This window comes from Podarcis pityusensis, assembly GCF_964106645.2.
Source record: "Podarcis pityusensis genome assembly, chromosome: 3".
NCBI lineage: Eukaryota > Metazoa > Chordata > Lepidosauria > Squamata > Lacertidae > Podarcis > Podarcis pityusensis.
This window is the reverse complement of record NC_138026.1, coordinates 92,701,166-92,722,178: the sequence shown is the minus strand read 5'-3', so window position 1 is coordinate 92,722,178 and position 21,013 is coordinate 92,701,166. Positions and strand designations below refer to the sequence as shown.

Sequence of the window (21,013 nt, the reverse complement as noted above, 5' to 3'; positions counted from 1 at the left end):
TTTGCTCTTATCAATAAGGTTGTATGATACAAAATTTGTTTCTAGAATTTACAGGTATACTGGCAAACCTACACGTGTCTTCAGTGTGCATTCACAGCTGAATGCTTCAAACATCTGAAACATATTTCCACATACATTGTATTAAACATAGCAGGGCAAAATCTCTAAAGTACAATCTAAAAAGCAAGCTCCCTATTAGTTGCATTTATGTCATGCCTTTCTTTCTGAAGAAGTCCAGGGTGGCAAACTGATCAATAATAATAATACAGAATATAAAACAGCAATATAAAATCATATAAAGTGAATAGAACAGAAAATCTGAGGATTCAGACATATAATCAGGGTGCAATCTTATGGGTCAGGCAAAGCGAGGAAACTATTAAAAAACTAATCTGATGAGTAACGGTATCAGGAAATCAGTGTTTTGGACAATGCAGAATAACTGCTGTACTAATGTCACAACCTGTTCTGTTGCACCCTTTTGGCAAGCTGACCTAGGTAAAGCATGTCAACACAGCATACTTAAAACCAATGCCACTCTATTCAAACAGCCATCACTGCTCAATGTGACAAAGAACCATTGTGTAAAGATACTAGATAAGAAAAGTGAGAAGAGCTGGGTAGTAGCCTAACAACTTAATACAAAGAATACCCCTTGATGGTACATACCCACCAAGCTTACACAAGAGGCTTCCATGATTTCAGTAGCTTTGTGATTCATCATAGTCGTACATATAATTAGGAGTGGTTTCAAAAATTTGAATACATGGGTTGAGGGGGAACAACATTTTAACTTCACTTTATCTACCATGCTTAGCTTCAGTATGAGGCTTCTTCTCCTATATCAATTCTAAAATTGTTGCTGTTCATTCACTCATGAATAAATGTGGTATTCCACATTAATTTCAGGGGCCATGTCCAGAATTTAAGTGCCCACTTTCGAAGTGAAAATCCCCAATTCTCTTCTGGGATTTTTTAAAGCATTTTGCTAGATAAATGCTTGCATAATAATTCTTTATATCATTTGTTTATTCACAATAATTTTGTGGAAAGAGCAGAACCTAGTTTTACAGAACCTACAGAGCAAGCTATGGGGAACCTCTAGCCAATGGGCCAAATTACGCCTGCCATGGATCCTCATTTGTCAGGTGAGGCCATTTCCACCAAACTATGCCCACCTGCCCTGATGTTGTCTTTGAAGCCAAGGAAGGAGGCAGCTGCAGGGAGCTTAAAGTGCCCTCCAGATTGTTCCTTGAATCCATTCATACCTACAGTTGGGCACAGCAGGCTTTTTGGAAGGCAAGATGTCAGCTCCAATCATCTGTCAACTCCAATCACACCTTCAAAAAGGGTTGCTTTTAGTGCTAATTGGCGCTGACAGCGAACATCTTTTGAAGTTGCCAACCATCATCATAATGACATCAAGTAACTGACAGGCTGGCAGCCTCACCCATCTGCTCGCAAGGTCAGCATACGGCCCACTGGCCAGAAGATGTTTCCCACCCCTGGCATAGAGTAGAATGCCCAATGCACATTGGAGCCTCTCTTGTGCCAATTAAAAGAGCCAATTTCAAAGTCAATATACATTCTAGCCAAGACAGATTTTACATTTACCTTAAAGATGTGGGGGAACCCACATTTGTGTCTTGTGTGAAGAACTCACAAGTCACCAGCTTTGCCAAAGCGCTACACCTCTGGCCCTCCTACTATATTAGCTTTGTTAAGCTATAAAATAGCTTATAGACTCTTGAGAGTCCCATGGACTGCAAGAAGATCAAACGTATCCATTCTTAAGGAAATCAGCCCTGAGTGCTCACTGGAAGGACAGATCGTGAAGCTGAGGCTCCAATACTTTGGCCACCTCATGAGAAGAGACGACTCCCTGGAAAAGACCCTGATGCTGGGAAAGATGGAGGGCACAAGGAGAAGGGGACGACAGAGGACGAGATGGTTGGACAGTGTTCTCGAAGCTACAAACATGAGACTGACCAAACTGTGGGAGGCAGTGGAAAACAGGAATGCCTGGCGTGCTCTGGTCCATGGGGTCACGAAGAGTCGGACACGACTAAACGACTAAACAACAAAGCTATAAAATATCAAGAAAGCATACAGGTGGACAAAAAAAAAAGTGTTGAGCAGCCCTTTGGGGAGGTGGAGGCTGCCTTGGAGGCCGTTTCCACCTGTGGATCCTCAGAGAGGTTTTCTTTCTCACTACTCTGGGTACCATGTAAGGGCATGCCTTGACAGAGGCTAAGCCAAGGCCTCTTATAGACTGTGAAACAAAAGCCTGTAATTTCACTCCAAGACCAGCTGGGAGAGGAGCAACTGATCCGCAGACAATTGTTTGCTGCTGCCACTGTAATAGTCTGGTTTTCATTTTACACTAACATGAAGGCAACTAATATTAAAAACAAAGCTGCACAATGCAAATCATTATATGAACTCATGTGATCCCTTAATTAAAAGTTCAATTAATCCTGGTGTTAAAAGAAACTAGAGAGACACTTATCTAGATGCCTGGCAGGTTACAATTGGCATGTTTCCCTTACCTGAGCCGCACCACACTTCAGCCAGGTGGCATTCAGTCTCACCAGGCTCTTTACACAAATCCACTACATCTCTGCAGGTCGTTTCTGGGGTGATTGGCACCTCAGTGAAGTGCTGCTCGTTGTTACTGAGGTACACAGTAAGAAACATCTGGAAGAGAGCAGATCAGAGTCCCATAAATCCTAAATGTATTTTATCTCTGGTTCTCACTGATGGAAGTTTCTAGAAGCAGAAACCTCAATGTTAGCTCTTTAGTTTTCTTCTATGTGACAACCTGACTGGAATGGAGCCCAAATATACTGCTTCAATTATTTCTCTATAAAAAGCAACACTGTATAGCAATTGGCTACAGAGGATAAAGACATACAGTGGTACCTCGGGTTAAGAACTTAATTCATTCTGGAGGTCCATTCTTAACCCGAAACTGTTCTTAACCTGAAGCACCACTTTAGCTAATGGGGCCTCCTGCTGCTGCCGCGGAGCATGATTTCTGTTCTCATCCTGAAGCAAAGTTCTTAACCTGAGGTACTATTTCTGGGTTAGCAGAGTCTGTAACCCGAAGCGTCTGTAACCCAAGGTACCACTGTAGAATTATCCAGACAAAAGGAGACGTCTGGGGTGGTTTACATGCTTCATCCATATATATATATATATATATATATATATATATATATATATATATATTACACACACACACACACACACCCTGCCCATCTGGCTGGGTTTCCCCAGCCACTCTGGGCGGCTCCCAACCAAATATTAAAAACACAATACAGCATAAAGGATCATGCTCTTGTATGTAAAAGTACAAACAGCTTGAAAGGCGCCAACTCCTGGAAAAAAAAATCCTTACAGCTCAGATGAATGCAACTTTGGATAAGGCACAGAGCCATTTCCTAGAACATACTTGCTTAATTTATAAATATATATATTATTTGTATGACCCAACTCAGCCAAAAGCAACATCACACAACTCCAGAGATTAAGTTCAAATAACCAGATAAAAACTTGTTGCTATTTAAAGTAATACATTTAAACAGGTGGTATCTTGCTATATGAATCCCCAACCACCTAGTGCTATATACAAAACTGTTTGCAATCCCCTAAAGAGGTGCTAAGCATCTGGATTTCACCATCACATGGCCCATTATCACTCCAAAATTAACAAGCTTACAACAGGAATAAAATCCATGTTAATTAGAAAGCCACTCTGGAAGCACAGAATATTATGTGTTGAAAGAGCCAATGTTATCTAGGCCCACCTCTGCCCAAAATCTGTAACCATGAATCTTAAAATAATGTCATAACCTTCTTCACTTTGTTTCAAAATAATTCATTTTCTAAGTCATTTTTATATACTACATTGCAAATTAAGTAGTGTTCATTAGACTAACTCTGAAATCTATTTGAGCTAACCATTCTCTTAATTTAGGCATTGAAGGTTAAGTTGTGGTAGGTCTTACCCTAGCTCTGTTTTAAGAAATGGCAAAGTGATCCCTCAATAAATTCATGAACTCTGAAGCTGGCCGCTTCTTCAGGTTAAATGGTATGTCCAGTATTCACTAAAGGTAATTTCAGTCGTAGTTTAGGCTAAGCAAATTGCAGGCAACTATGATCTAACTGATGACTAAATAATTAATCCGTTTATTTGCTTCCTGGAGCTACCTTGAACTTTGATATCTGCAACAGCTGCCAAACTTAAGGTTTCTAGCAGCAAAATATCTTCAACAGGAGTTACTATCATCCCACTAATTAATATTTCATTTATAGGTCCATCAGCAAAAATGTTTAAGAGATATAAAATCAAAGCCAGAGTTCCAAGCCAGACGCTTGATTCCAACACACACATACGCTTCAAATTATGTGACAGCACACTGAGTTACGCAGATTAGGTAGATGAGAACACGCATTTCCCTGTCATTTAAAAATAACTTTTAAAACTTGTTAACATTCAGGTTTGGTTAGACATCAAATCAAACCACGGCTTGTGACTGGGTAGCATACAGGAATTAGAAACCATCGTGTGTGCTACATATGGCTTGACATGATGTGTGAGTTGACAAACTACATGGTGGCCATTGTTCTGCCTCCAAAGACCAGCACACTGAATGGAGCTACGACCAGACACACAGCTCTAAACCACAGGTGTTTGTTTAAATATTTACAAGTTCAATCCAAGGTTTAGCATGTTGTCTGAACTGAGCTGCTAAATCGAAACAAGACCTCATCTCTCATAACACTTTTTAAAGCAATAACTTTATATTTACGCACCACTTTTTCTTAAGACATCAAAATGTTTCCCATATCTTAATAATACTTTCAATAGCTCTGTAAGGTGAGGCAGTATTGTCACCCTATAGCAGATGGCGTGGAAGGAGCTCAAGATTAGCTTAAGGCTATCAAGGGAGTTCACAACTCAGCTGATGTTATACTAGCTCTGAGCTCATAGTAGTTATGAGCATCCAAATTCCTAATATATCTTGATACAGATATACAAAATATAATTTTAACCAACATACCACATCATTGCTGCTTTCTAGAGTTCTTAGTTGCAGACACTTTAAACAGAAGGCACAAAATCCTCCTTCACGTTACATCGCCAAAAACAAACTTTGACTCAATGCACCTCGTCATTTTTCATATACAATCACGTTTTCAGTATGTGAAACTGTGTGCCATAAAAGCATATAAAGATGCTAAAATTGTATTAGAAAGTACTGATAAAATTCACCAAGAGCTGCATTACTAGTTGACCATGATTCTAGAAAAGAAAAATCGCCTAACCATTGGGTTACATCGAAGGAGGCTGATGATTCTTGCTGAACAGAGAACCTACCCGTGTCAGAAAGGGAAACAACTGGGGGGGTTTTTTGTGGGGGGAGGGAGGAGAATGAGTTTGTATCTTTGAAAATTAGTATGTGGATGGGATATCATTCCTGTGTAACTTGCATAGATGCAAGTTACACCTTCTCTTGCTCTCACATCATCTGTTACCCAATTGTAATTCAAAAACTTTTCCACACCTTCCTTCATCAAACACCTGCCTGCTCACATGCCAATTATATACCTTGAACATCTCTACATCATATTACTCGCTGTAGGGCAGAGCTCCAACACACCCTGCAGCCGGAAGAAGAAGGTGAAACAGGAAAAACGAGTGGGGATTTGAAGCGGTAAGTTATAATGAGAGACAGCCTGCATTAAGTGTATTTCTTCTTTGAACTATTCAGTGCTAAAGCTATGCTAAGGGTTCTTTGAAATGCCAGGTTCCCCAGCACTGTTGCCAGATTGCTTATTGTAAATATAGCTTTACTACACAAATCCTTATGGTAGAAAGTAATGTTTAACCTTCTCACATATGATGAGTACTTTAAAAAAAACTGTCACCTTTTTCAATTCTGTGTGCCATATTTCTATTTCTAACTACTGATATGCCCTAAAAAAAAATCAACTTAATTTCAAAATCCTTTCTACAATTTTCTAGATGTTCACAAGAAACAGATTAGCTGTAGCTCCTCGTGTCAGGAATATGAATACAAAATGGTAAGAAGGAAACCGTATTTACCCTGTTAACCACAAACATGTTCGTTGTTAGCCGTTGCAGATTTTATTTCACCCTTCCTCCAAGGAGCTCTGGAGGCATAATGGGTTCTCTCCACCCTCACAAGCAGTCTGGTGAGGTGGGTTGGGTTGAGAGTTGGTGACTGAGCCAAAGCCACCAAGTAGGGATTTGAACTCGAGTCTCCCCAACCTTGTACAACAACACTCATGTGTAGACTCCCCTTTTAGTCAGCGGCACACACGCACAATACGGGCAGTCTTCAAGTCTTCTATCTTATTCAATTCTGTCAATCACTTAGAATTTGATTTATATGCTTATTTATATCAAGTTTTCAAAACCATTTGAGTCACCTTGTTGCGGGCTTGAAGATCTACAACTCACAAAAATGTCAAGTTAACTCCAAACTATGCAGGAAAGGAGGACAGACCTGTCTTATCCCATTTCTTCTAAATGAGAACAAAAACAAAAAGACTTTAACATGCTATGGTCAGGCAAAGAAGGGCTTAACTTGGATTTAAAAAATACATAAATGCAGATGGAAGATGAAAATGCTTATTTCACCTTACGCCTTAAACAAAGAGTGCATAGAAAGTATTACCTTCAAAACTGAGAACCTGTTTTCCTTTTGCAGTGACACAGCTGTACGTTTTTTTTTAAAGGCATAGAATTGAAGAATGTTAGTTCAGGGAATGCACCACAAAGGACATTTCTAAAGGGTACCATCCCCTTCACAAATAGGACAAAAAAAATAGCCACAAGGCTTACTTCTCAAGTTCACAACATGTCAAGGATGGAGTATACATAAGGTAGCACAAGAGACATTTACATGCCTGTTTCCTATGCAAAAAACAGCATCTGTATAGGTGACCTTTCATGAAGCTGCTGTACTCAAAGCTCTAACAAAATGGTATATATATCTTTCATTAATCTGAACTCCAATGGTACAAAACTACACTTCTGATACATATGTTTAAGCCACCAATAACTGTTTTTTAACTGCAGTGTTTTAAAGGCCCTGTAAAGATTACGGTATCTACGCAAAAAGAGCTAGCATCACATAAAGCCAGTCTAATGTAGTTTATGTCTATCAACATTCAATTCTATACAGCTGCTCTTCTCCATACAGCATAACTGCACACCTGCATTCTAGAAAGAATGACATAGGCAATAACCATTTTTTAGAAGCCATAAAGGGCTTCTTAATTCATATTTTCCAACGAGAACAGAAGTTATTTTAAGCTGAGTAGGAGGAAACAATAAAAACCTAGCAATTAAGCTGTTACAAAAATTATATAGACGCACTTCAACGGCAAAACAGTGCTGGAGTTTTTCCCAAACCAGAAACCCATTTAAAACTCTAGTTTCCAAGTATTGTTCATTTCAACGGTTTACCAGATCTCAGAAAGCAGAGGTGTAACATCTTCACAGGCAGACCACAAAGAAATCAACAACTAAAATGTTTCTTTGTTTGACTACAACTTTCTGAATGACAAAAGGCAGTCTGTACAACGGAAGGTTTTTAATCTAATACATAGCATTCCATACTAATATGTAAATGCTGCTTTCAAATGAAACCAGAAGAACTGGGGGGGGGGGCCCTAACTCTGCTGCAATTCAAGCAAAAATGCAATCACACACCTTTCAAGGCCAATTACTCACGTAATTCAACTGTTCAGTCTTAGCATGCCTGAATTTCTCTGTGCTTAAAGACCAAGTAACACTAAAACCAACCTACTAAAAATTATTTCACCCATTTAATACATTGCTATCTTGTATTATTTCAGAGATAAATTGCTCACTGCACTAGGGCAAGACTCAACAGTAAAAGAAAAGTAGATTTACCTATATCTATCGGTGGCGGTCAGCACATGTTCCTGCCTTGTGAGTAACTGCAAATAATATTCAGTTTGTGCAGCTCTGGCATTTAGCCACAAATATGAGAAAGGAAGTTATGATGCAAAGTAGGTGGAGTACAGTAGGAAATGCGGCATTATTCTGGGACTGAATAAGATGGGAGTGTTTTCCTCTTTATTTGTCCCATAAGAGAACCAAAACGCTTGACCTTTTGCAACTCTGAGGCATCATGATCTCCATCGCTTGCATTATGAAAGGTGTCAAGTTTCTCTCTGACAGTAAGAAATAATTCTGAAATCCAGAAGAACAACACATGCACCCAAAATGCTTTGAGAAACTTTGTCTTTTAAGAGTGGGAAACTGAGAGAAAAACTAAGTGCAAATAGGCCTATGAGCATTTTTATTTTTGCCATGTTAAGACGCTCACAATCAGCCCCACTTATGAATAATCATCAGTTCCCATATACTGAGCCACAAACCATAAACCTCATCTCCGCAGAAATGTGTTCATACTGTTTTTTAAAGTGAGACCACAAAACAGGAAAATGTGGTCACACCTCACACTCACAACTTCCAAGACAGAAAATTTCCTGAGAAATCTTTCCTACTTAGAAAACCTATCCCTGCTAACGAAGTTGCTATAGCAATGTGGATGTCACCTCACCTGCAAGTTCTTTCTGCTATTTAATGCAGGCTCTCAAAAGCTGTCAGCTGGGAAATACTTACCTGAATTAACCCTTGATGTTGCTGGTAACAACTTGCATCATCCCTAAGGACTCGCCACGCTAGCTAAGGCTGATGCAAGTTATAGTCCAACAACATCCAGAGAGCCACAGATTAGCCACCATTACTTTAGGGCTTCTGCAACACCGTCCAAACCCTATATCCTGGCCAGGTATCACCAGGCAACAGTGCTTCTATCTTAGCTGAACTGAGTTTGTTTTTTGGTCCTCATCCAACCAACTACTGACTCTAGACATCTATTCAGAACATCTTTTCCCTCATCTGGATTTGATGAAAAGGAGAAAGAGCCTTACTCCAAAAGATCTCCCCCAGAGGGTAATACAGTACAGCATTCCCCAAGCTGGTGCCCTCCAGATGTGGTTGGATTAGCTCTAGCCAGAAATGGCCAATACAGCCATTAGTCAATAATGGAATTTACAATCCAAAATGTCAGAAGGACACTAGGATGGAGAAAGATGATATAAATATTAAACAATATTCAAGACAGAACCAAGAACATAAATACATGGTGCCAAACAATAGCTGCCCAGTACCACCTTCTGAAACATCAGGAGGAGTTTTGACTGGAGAGAACCCTCAACTTCAGAGAGTCTGTCCAACTGGATACCGCAGTAACTGGTATAAAAAACCTTTGATATATGCATGAGAACCAGCTGGGTCACATTCTCCCCCCACCCAACACAGGTTGTCCATCAAAGTTGTTTTGGTTCTAAAACTGGATCAGAAGCCAACTAAACTGAGTCTAAATACCAATTCATCCAGGAATGTATGGAGTTCAGCACCCACCACCCACTCAATCACCTTGCAGTAGCCAAGTTTCTTTACTTACTATTTAATTTCTCTCCAGATCTTCATACTTCAATCAATGTGGTGCTCTCCAGATATTTTGTTAGGCTCCTAAATCCATTCAACCCCATCCAGCAAGGTAAGCAATGACAGGTGTTGAAGGTTAATAATATCTGAAGGGCACAATGTTGGCTATCCCTGTTTTGCCTTTTCAGGGACAACATTATCCGTATCAAAGGAAGTCACATTTCCTAGAACTTGATAGATTTAATTAGACTGGTCACCAAAATTTGGACTGTATTGTTTATGCCTCATTTCATGGACCCACATCTCTCTCACACACACATGCACACAAACACAAACACAAACCAACTTCACAAAAGATTCAGTCCTTTTGATTGTATTCAGAGCAGACACCATACTCACCTCTATATTTGATATGCTGTCAAAAATGCACACTGTCAGCATTCAAAAATCAATACTGTTTTCAAACAGAATGAAGTCAGCAAAATCACCATTTTTGCAATAAAGATGTAGCTTTGCTAATGCACCAACATACCGAAGGAAATAAGATTGCCCCCTCTACTATGTTAGGTTTGCACAACTTGTTAAAGTTTAACCCTATCAAAATGACATCTCTGCAAAATAGAGTTGTGAATACAGCAACACCTTAAGCTTCCATTGTTTAGTTTCTCATTACTTACGTCAGAAGCACAAGCAAGCTTTGTGCTGCAACTTTGCTTAAAAATAAATCCTATAGTTCCACTGTGGTGCCGCTCCCATCAGAGTTAGAAATGCTGTTATGTGAAGCCAGTGGGTGGCTGGACTCCAGCAAAATTGTATTCAGAGAGAGGCTCTGAGGGATGCTATTGTATGAAAAACTCAATTGTTGGAAGTAAACATGCGTACAATGCTATAAAAAGGAAATTCAACGTTCTTCAACCAAGGGCTGGCTCCAATGTTAGTAGTACCAAATTACACTTTCAGATGGAGGCACTCATGATGTCTGTAAGCATAAGTAAGTGGGGTTCATTACATGAAGCCTCCATTCTTCCTAGGTGCTTGTGGCATGCCAAACCTCCACATGATGTGTTGATCACACAGCAAATATACTTCCATGTAGAGCACGAGTTTTCACATGATAGCTGAACTAGACCTTACATACTAGATGACATTCCATCCCAGCTACAATTCTTACAGACTTCTCTGTTGCTTGATGATGAAAAGGGTGGTGCCACCTGAGATTCGCAAGCAAAGGATACTGAAGAAATGGAAACTCCCCTAATTTGATGCTCACCTTGCCACAGACTTCCTGACACCAGTAACCCTGCATCCACTTATTTATTTCCAGGAGCAGGTCTGTAAACAGAGATTTGCACTGAAGACAAGAAAGCATGCTCATACTTTTACAAAAAGTTAGGATTCCAGGTGGAGAAGTCAAAGTTGGAAACTGAACTGTTAGAACCTAAGACTAAAGTACTTTCAAAGATGTATAATTTGTTGCTGAAATGGAACACACAAGACGAAATGGTCAATCGGTAATGATAAAATGGGCACAGGATATTGGGCATAATATTATGTTTGAAGACTGGGAAAGGTTATGGACCTCTGGGCTGAACTTCACTGCATGTAATGCTTTGAAGGAAAATGTAATGAAAATGATATATAGATGGTACATGACCCCAGTCAAATTGGCCAAAATATACCATTCGTCTGACAATAAATGTTGGAAATGTAAGGAAAATGAAGGAACTTTTTTTCACCTCTGGTGGACTTGCCCGAGAGTGAAGGCCTTTTGGGAGATGATATATAATGAGTTAAAAAAGGTGTTTAGGTACACCTTTACTAAGAAACCAGAGGCCTTCCTCTTGGGCATTGTCGGCCAGAGTGTGTTAAAGAAGGACAGAACATTTTTCATGTATGCAACAACGGCAGCAAGGATACTGATTGCTAAGAACTGGAAAACTCAAAATCTACCTACGCTGGAAGAATGGCAGATGCAGCTGATGGACTATATGCAATTAGCTGAGATGACCGGCAGAATTCGAGACTTGGGAGAAGAGAGGATGGAAGAAGACTGGAAGAAATTCAAGACTTATCTGCAAAAGTATTGCAATTTGGCTGAATGTTGATTGGGATGTCAGAGTAGAAGTAATTGTCTACCACTAAATTAGACTTAAGTTTAAACTATACACTAATGATCAAATCCAAGATTATGAACAAAATGATAATTTGTTTGGAAATAATTCTTTAACGATGTAAGTGTGTGCGGGAGGCGTGGGGGAGTCCAAAGTAATGATGAAAAGATGTCAAATAATCAATGTTATTTGTTTAAATATGTTTATGTATTGAAAAACTTGAATAAATATATATTAAAAAAAAAAGAAAGCATGCTCATACTTTTATTCCTAAACATAGCACACATTTTCAATCGTAGAAACTGAGCTGCATCCCAAGAGATGAGAAACAAAAAAGTTATCTTTGTAGAGAGAAACCAGAACAAATCTTTTCCAAACCACACAGCACTGATCTGTACTATTGCTTTAAAGGAATCCCTCTCTACTCAAACATTTAAGCAGAACCAACAACAGCACAACAGGTGTTATGACAAACACAGAAGCTACACTACCTTTCTAACATCAAGGGCCTGTTTATATATGCGACCCTTCTTGATCATTGCCAGGTAGGAAATTTAAATAAAGAATTGTGAACCCATGGGGTATCATAACTACACAGTTATACCCTGCTGCAAACTCCACACTCTGCAATAGCAATTTCACAGACAAAACAACGTAATAGCAGTCACTTGAATAGCATGTACCCATGTAAAAATGAGGCTCCATGAGTGCTGCACATTAGAGAGGGGGGGAGAGAGAGAATTCAGCTCTACTGATGAGAGTCTGTACTGTACTGGCAGTCACTTGCCAGGAAAGCGATTGTGCTTTAAATGCTGCTTTTAAGGTTGCTTTTATCTGCCACCTTACTGTTATCTGGGATTTTAATTTAATTTTTTATGGTTATTTTGTCTGACACACTGGAAGGTCTGCTCAAAGGTGACTTTACAATTTTTTAAATAAAATATTGGCATTTTAAAAAATTATTAATTTAACTTATAACCCAACCTTCCTCCCAAAGAAGCTCAGAGGGGCAAACAAATGATAGCTAGCTCAATAAAAAACATCAATTAAATGTACTTAATTGAACTTAATGCGGAAACTTCCATGCTAAAGGTAATTCGGAAAAGGAATGAAAATGAAATATCCACTATTGCAATGCCTTTGTATTGTATTGCCTTTTGTATATATATCCATGTTGTGGCCTTACTCAGAAAGGAGAAGAGGAAACTTGTACCTATAAAGCCTGCTTCTGAATTTGGCATCTACTCAGTTTAAGGTACCCAATTAAAAGAATCTGCAAATCTATTTCCTGCTATTTTTCAATCAGAAAATAGTGTCCACTCACAGCTTTTAAAACACTTCAAGGTCATGCCTTTCCTAGAATACTCAACATAAAAATTCTGAAGCAAGTGGCATTAAGAACATACGAGCCCTGTTACACTAAACTAGACCAAAGAACCCTATAATCCACCATCTGGTCAGTAGGCCCATACTGACCTAGAGGCAACATTAATATCACCTGATCTTTCTACAAGAACATACTACAAATTTATTTTTTTTAAGGTCACCCACTCCCAAGCAGACTTCTCAAGAGAGGCAAGTAGATAGGGGAATGCTCTAGAGTAAGCAGGAAACCAAAAAACCAAAACTAAGAGCAATTTATTAAAAACCGAAGTCTGTTCAACACAACAGACACTTTGACTCAATGAAAAGCTGACAGCTCCAGAACTCACGCCTTAAAGCACAGATTCAAGACAACAGTAGCATTTAGTTTTGCACCTACACAGCAAAAAAGAACAATATGAAATTAGATGCTAGATAGCTACTTAGCTAGCAACCTTACACATACAGTGCATTAACACAGCACAGGAAACCTGTATCTAGTGATACAAATGCAGTACTCAGAAGCAATCGGAATCCTATGAAATATTACACAATGATGCCTCAAAAAGGAGAAAAGAAACAAGTGGAGGAAGAAACCGTTCATACATAAGGCTGCAATCCTATACCTGCATAGGATTGTATTGTACACTTATTTTCCAGTTTCCCCAGCATGCTGAGAAGCAACATACCCTATGATCCCCCACCTTCACAATTTCAGCAGTTTGGGATTTATACAACAGAAAAATGTGCATTTAGGATGTAATCCAGAATCTAATTGCTTCCTCTCTCATATATTCACAGACATATATAGCCAATTTTATTACTATCATTTATTAAATTTATGATAGCATAAAAATATTTTTGCGCTACAATATGGGGACCAAATCTATGCTCTACTGCCAGGATTGATGTCAAAACAGTTCTGTTCCTCCTAGGTTTCCCATCTGCTACTATGACCATAAATAAGATTTTGGCACTTAAATTGTAAATATACTGGCAGGATCTCCAAAGAGCTATTCTAGACACAGGCAAAGGCTTGTGCTAGCCCAGTAGGGTTATTTTTTATTATTAGTTTTGAGTATACAAAACACAGCTTTAGATGCCCCACAATTTAAATAGCCATTTTTCAAGCACCATGTTGGGTCAGGGGTCCACCATTCAAAAAACAAATAAAAGCGCCCTTGGGTGGCCATTTACTTAGAAGCAAATCCCATTTTTTTGAAATTTCAAACACAAGAAAGAGTAGGGAACTGGATCTGGCCAAAAGACCAACATATTATCTCCCCCAAGCAACTGGCCCAAATTTGACATGTGGGCAGATTATCAATAATCCAGTATGCAGAAAGTAGTAACAAACAATGTCTTGCATCAACCATTACACAGAAGTCCAAACATCCAACTGAGCTTTCCCTCTCACCCCTATTCTCCGCAGCTGACACTAAAAGAACAATGAGAGTACCTGAGTGGATCAAGTCCTTGCTGAAAGAAGCAGGGAATGCATTTGGCACCAAAATTAAATAGCATCATATGCAAACTGCAGTTGGAAAGGAAAAACCTGAGACCATGCAGTCCCAATTGTTCCTTTGCAGTCCTGCCTTACATGTGACCCTGTTTAAAGCTATCACCAAAGGTACTCTGTTTTCAGGTGTGATTTGATACACCTGATATCATAGACATCAGATGACTGATTGGTGTGCAACCTTGACCACTTTTTGATCTGACCCACCATAAAAAAATGGTTCCCTACCCCTAAGTTAAAAATATAGCTTATGTTTACTGTAGTTTAAGGTGAACATGAGCATGCTGGTACATGTTGAGAAGTCCACAACAGACTCCACTACCCTTCCTGGTCACACTGTGAACAGCAAACAATAAACTTTGGGCTGTCATTCAAACCTGGGCTCATGATTTGTTTATGATACAAGAAGTCAAAATTATGGTTTTCTGCTTGCGATGCAGTGTGGCCCAAAGGGGAAGAGCCAAGTGTGCATGGTATCCAATTAGCATTTGAAGTGGCCACATGTCCTTTTTTAAAAAACCATGTGCCGCCACAGCACATGGAGAAGGGCCATAGTTCAGAGGTAGAGCATCTACTTTGAGGGTTCGATCCCCATCACCTCCAGTACGGCTCAGAGAAACCCACGTTTGAAACCCTATAGAGCTGCTGTCACTCCATGTAGACAACAGTAAGCTAGTTGGACCAAAGGTCTGTAGGGCAGCTTCCCATGTGCCCTATATGCCTATGACTTTGTAACATGCAGCTCCCTTTAAATATACGCTTGCCTGCAGATATTGCAATTGTACGCGTCAATGCTATCATCTGCCTATGCTTAAATGTAACGTGAGTGATTACATAAAAATAGATAAAGGAAAACTTATTATGCAACTAGATGCTATGCTTCTAAAAAAGCATTTTAGCCCCCCACTACTTCTATGCAGCAGTCACACTCCCACATATCTAAAGCATATGGAACGGTGAGTTATCACTTCTTGGAGCAGGACTGTTTGATTTCTACTGCCTGTCCTTTGCTGGCCACTAGTTAGTCTAACACAGTATCAGCCTTGCCCTCTACAAAACAGAAGGATGCAGAGATAACTATAACAGATTAACTACGTTTCCTTACCAAGAAGTAGCAAGGGGATAATAATCATTTTAAAGGATCAGTGAAAATATATGAACATCAATTTCTACGAAAAAAGCAATTTCTGAAGTGTAGCTATATTAATAAAATCATCTCACCACTTGTGCTGAAAAGACTGCAATGGTATAGGTACAACATTTCACATGTGGTGGGTATGTGAGCATATAAAACCCTTCTGGCAGAGGCTTTTTACAGAAACAAGCTATGTTACAGGTCAACATGTGGAATATACCCCAAGTTTGGGATTGTTAACCATTTTTAAATAAGGACAATCCAAACCTTTGTAATAAATAACTAATTACTTTGCTTTTAGTAACAGCATTCTGATTACGGGGCAAAATTGGAAAGGATTGGGACACCTGTGCGTTTCTCATTAGAAACAGAATGTATGGTCAATTTATATATCAGAAAAAAATAGCAAAGAGATTACATGCATTGAATAATGCAAATGATGTAGACGATTTTGTTGAAATATGGCATCCTTTTATAAAATACTTTACTGATCACCCTGAAGAATGACAACCACCCAAATCATAGACTGGACTTTGGAAAACTTAACTAGACTGATCCATCCTGGATGAAGAAGGGGGGTACATTTTGTTATGATTTTATTTTTTATAACTGTTGTCATATACTGGAAATCAACAAAACTGTATAAAAGAAAACCAGTGTGGTTTTCCCCATGCAAACCAAGACCAAATCTCTGCTTAGTCACAATGACCAGAGCCAGGAACTCTCTCTCGGGAATCTACCTCAAGAGGACGAAAACCACACAAACCTCTCTGAGCTGCTGGGAGGAAAACTGGGATATAAATATTGTTGCACACCATCCCAAATTGCTGAGCAGTGCAAGATTCCAGGGGTTCCAAGCGCTTTACCTAGGGTTCCCAGCATTAGCAACCCGAAAGGGTCTTGCTTCTCCCAACAGGATCAGGCTTGGATTCAGACAAACATCAGGCATCAGGCTCTGCCTGCTGTTTGCTCACTCTATCTCCTAGCCAGCGTGGTGTTGTGGTTAAGGGCAATGGACTTGTAATCTGGTGAACCAGGTTCACTTCCCCGCTCCTCCACAGGCAGCTGCTGGGTGACCTTGGGCTAGTCACACTTCTCTCTGAAGTCTCTCAGCCTCACTCACCTCACAGTGTTCTTTGAGACTCCTTAAGGGGAGTGAAAGGCGGGATATCAAATCCAAAATCATCATCATCTTCTTCTAGCTCACATTACTTCTAACTCTCTACTCTAAACTCTGGCTTCATTTGCTGGGGGAGCAACCCCAGCCCTTTGCCATCTGGCACAGAGTCCTCTGATCCTCTGTTCTCTTTATGGCCTATCACCCCGAGCAATCACCTCAACATAGCTTAGGCTGGTTTAATTAGCTTTTAACACTTGTTGGTCCAGGGATTAGAAGTGTCTAGCACTTCTCAAGCCTTAATTCAATTATGACACTTGTTGGGTCCAGGGATTGCAATGGTCTGGCACCCACAAACTCATAACGATATAAATGCAACGGGTTGAGGGAAACCTCATCGGGCCATCAAAGCAGTTATAGTCGCTACACTTATGGGAACTGTACCAACTAACAAAAAAGAAATCACAGTAAGAACAAAACAAAAGCAAAATATTATATGTCTGGAGATCCCTCCAATGATACCTAAGAAGTAACATACTTCTTGTCATTACCTCTTTACCTCCATTCTCACCAATTAGTAAAAGGGATTAGAACTGTTACTCTATAAATAACATTTGCAGCATTTGCAAGTCACTGTAGCTGGCTTATTATGAACATGTAGATGTCACCCACTTTGTTCTTCCCCTACAGCAAGCAGGAGCAACAAATCATGATTCCTGGCTTAGTGTTACAGTCTGAACCAGGGTTCATGGTTTGTTTTGCTCTAAACAGACCAAAATGGGATGTCAAGGTTTGTTATTGGCTTACCGATCAATATGTTAGTGAAACAAAGGAATCTCTAATTCAAATGTAAGCCAGGATTTGTGGTTTGTTATTCCTGCTACAGGAGAAGCAAAGAAGGAATCATTTCTTCATTCATGATAAACTATTAACGCTGGCTTGCATAACATGTGAACTAGGCCAATAACTGAAAATGGGAAAATCTACACTTGCACCTGTCTTCATTTATTCTGGTTGTGTGAACAGGAGAGTGTTTATATAGGCTAATATATTAAATTACTGGGGACAAGTTCTATTAGAAATAAGAGGTTAGTTAGTAAAGGTGCTCCTAGGCAAGTTCCATGATTTTTCCCAATTGCTATGTTAGTTAATTGCAGCAATTTTGGGGGGGGGGAAATCTTCCTGACACTGCACATGGTATATTGAAAGCAACCCAGTGATCTTCAAGGAACAAGGACTTTGCCAAATTATTAAAATAGGGTCTAAACTCCAGAAGGAATGACAAGGGGGTGATCCCTTGTCCACAGAATTTCAGGTAATGCTGCAGGGTCAGCAATAACTTTGCTGATACTTACAACTGCCAATGTTTTAAAAATCAATAGGAGCTACCTCTTAACCCACCGACACACACAAAACATTCTCAAAATAAGGCAGGCCTTAGACGTTAGCCAGTGGTCATCAGTTGTGTCACTTTTCTCAGAATATTCAAGACAGGAATGGAAAAGTGTATCTTCCCAGCAATAAAACTAGCTGAGTGCTACGAAAATTCAATTCCCGCCCCCACAGGAAACTTCATATTTACAACTAACACATACCTTGTGTAATGAAACAATAGTGATTATCTATGAACAGTTGATAAATAAACAAAGCATTGTTGCTTTGAAATGATTAACAGGATTTATATACAGCTTAATCATCAAAACCTGTAAGTGGTTAACATAAAATATATTATTTGACAAATACAGAGAAAACATGGGAGATACATATGTGTACGCACTTTCCATCTGCTGCAGAAATATCCAACCCTACTTCCACAGCTCTAACATAATTTCAAAGTGGCCAGCTAACACAACACGTGGCAACTAAATTTTTGCTTTTTTGAGCTGTGCAGAAGGCTATGCAGTGCTATTATTTTCTCCTACCTCAGTTGTGCCTTAAGGCGCATCAGACACAAGACACATTAAGATTTTTTTAATGCAGGAAGCACTTCAGTGTTACCCACAAAATCTTATATGAATGGGATTTGCTTCGTACCTATGGATTGTGGACCTGTATGTATCCTTATCTATGTACGTACAATTACCAAAGTACATGATACTCAGGTTTCATGTATTTCTCCACCAACAGCATTTTTCATATACAGTGTCATAAAGCACAAAGTAGTCCTAAATGATTCTTAGGAACTGTCATCTTCCCAATATTCTGAAATGTTTTTTGAATTAGTCATTTTATTTTATAAGAAATATAAAACCGGTAAAAGAAACATAAGCAACCCTTGAGAAAGTATCATTTTTGAATATATGATGGGATTTACCTGAGAAATCAATAAACCATCTGACTTTATTGATGCACAATTTCTACAAAAAGAATGAAGAAGCTTCTGACTGAAATAGTGGCTTAGTTCTTGTTATACTGGAGAGTTGCAAGCCTTTTGATTTAATTACTTCCCTGAAATAACTAACCTACTTTAAATAGGCAGACTTTTTTTGGTTCCTGCTTTCTCCCATTCAATAAATCGGGGTTTCCTACCAAACACACCTCGAACGTGGTACATACATGCATACAACAAACCAGCTGGCCCTAGTGCTTTTGAACTATTAACCTAATAGCCCTTTTACCTGCACAACTTGTGCTTATAATCCTCCATTTCCTTGGACTTGAACTGACCACAGGGAGAAGCAGGAACTACTGGGTATTAGTTAAGTCTGCGTCTTTCTAATAAGGAAGCAATGGAAACTGGTCAGGGTTTCTGGAAGGGGAAACGTTACACGAATTTGGCAGACCAGAGGGGGAGAAAAAAGTGTAGCGCCTGAGCTTCTTTCTTTCTCTCTCTCCCCCCCCCCCCCCCCGCTCCACGAAGGCACTAGGAGGGCAGCTCTCCATTTTCTCGCCGCGTTTCGCCGCGAGGAGCAGGAACAGCAGCTCCATTTGCTGATCCTCCCGCGTCCGGACTGAGCTGCCCCATCTTAGATCGATCCCTCGAGAGCAGCTGGCCAGATCCTTCCCTCCCTCCCCGCCACATACCCAGTTTGGGGTGGGGGGGACGGAGCGCTAAAGATCCCGCCGCCGCGTGTAACTTTTTAATATTCCCCATCCTAAGCCGCGTTTCCCAACTTTTCCTCCATTGGAAGTTGGACCGGGAAGCGGCGGCGGCGGCGGCAGCAATCTCCGCCTGCGTTGCACCAGAGAAAGACCAGATCTCCGGATGCAGGCAGAGGCCAAGGCACCACCAGCCCGACCCCCCCGGGATCTAGCGACCTCGCCCCACCGGAGGAAAGTCTCTTCCCCCCCCCCCCCGCCCTGCGCCCCTTCTCTTGCAAGCTCGCGCACTTACCGGCATCATTTTGGCCCCGAACCGCATTGAGGCGACGGGTGGCGCTTCCTCCCCCTCGGGGACCGAGGAGGAGACCAATGGCTGGGGCCTGGGGAGGCGGAGCGGCCTGCCCTTGTTTGCCTAGGGACCTGTTGCGAGAGGCAGCCCGGCCCGCGCCCACCAGCGAGCTCCCTCCGGGTCCGCAACTCGCCGGGCCTGCGCCTCCTTTAGACCCGCGCCCCGAGCTTGGTCTCCCCGGAGCCCCGCTCCAGCCTCCCCTCGGACCAAGCGGCCGTCGCCCTCGAGCCCGCTCCGAAACTATCCCCCGCCGGCCCGGCAGGGAGGAGCAAGAGAGTCCCGGCCCCGCCCGAGTCCCACCCCCTAAGCAGGCTGGGCTCCCGAGAAGCCGAGAGCTCCGCGCGCCTCCGCCACCGCCTCCCGCCTGCCCCAGACGCGAGCGAGGATGAGGGGAATTAGCGCCCGGGGTCAATAGGGGAAGTTCCCGCCATTCTGGGGGAAGCGGCAGCGCTTCCAGCCGCCTTTCCCTAGGGGTGTCTGCTGCCTCTTGAGCAATTGCAGCAGCAAGATTCCTTTCACGCGCTCGGAACTTCTTCGTGGCCAGAAAACGCGCTGCGAAATGCTAAGGGAGAATTCCGCCCAGAGCATCTCGCCAACCACAAGTTGTGGCTGTGCGCTCACATTATTAGGGCATTCGTGCGCTCGTGGGTCGCGCAGATCCGATTTCACGTGAACGAGCGGTGGTCCCCCGAAGCCAAATTGTGCATTTTCGGCCCCTCCCCTTGTTTTGCTTCGGGTTGTTTGCGCTTAATTTTTGTAATTCTGCGCTCCTCCCCCACTTTTAGGTATAATTTGAGTCGGAACAGTGGTTCGCAATTGGTGGTCCACAGGGCCCAGGGGGTCTGTGTAACCCGCCCA

At 41.0% G+C, this 21,013-nt stretch overlaps 1 protein-coding gene across 1 annotated transcript in view; it reads right to left on the bottom strand.

Annotated features, from left to right (window-relative positions):
• The window catches only part of TP53BP2 (tumor protein p53 binding protein 2), a 48,955-nt gene extending 28,554 nt beyond the window's left edge, over nt 1–20,401 (bottom strand). The window contains exons 1-2 of the mRNA XM_081000106.1: nt 20,099–20,401; nt 2,550–2,697 (exon numbers count right to left, since the gene is read on the bottom strand). Coding sequence (XP_080856232.1) covers nt 2,550–2,697; nt 20,099–20,125 — 175 coding nt within the window. The 5' untranslated portion in view covers nt 20,126–20,401. The remainder of the gene's footprint in view (nt 1–2,549; nt 2,698–20,098) is intronic.
• Nucleotides 20,402–21,013: the final 612 nt, after the last annotated feature.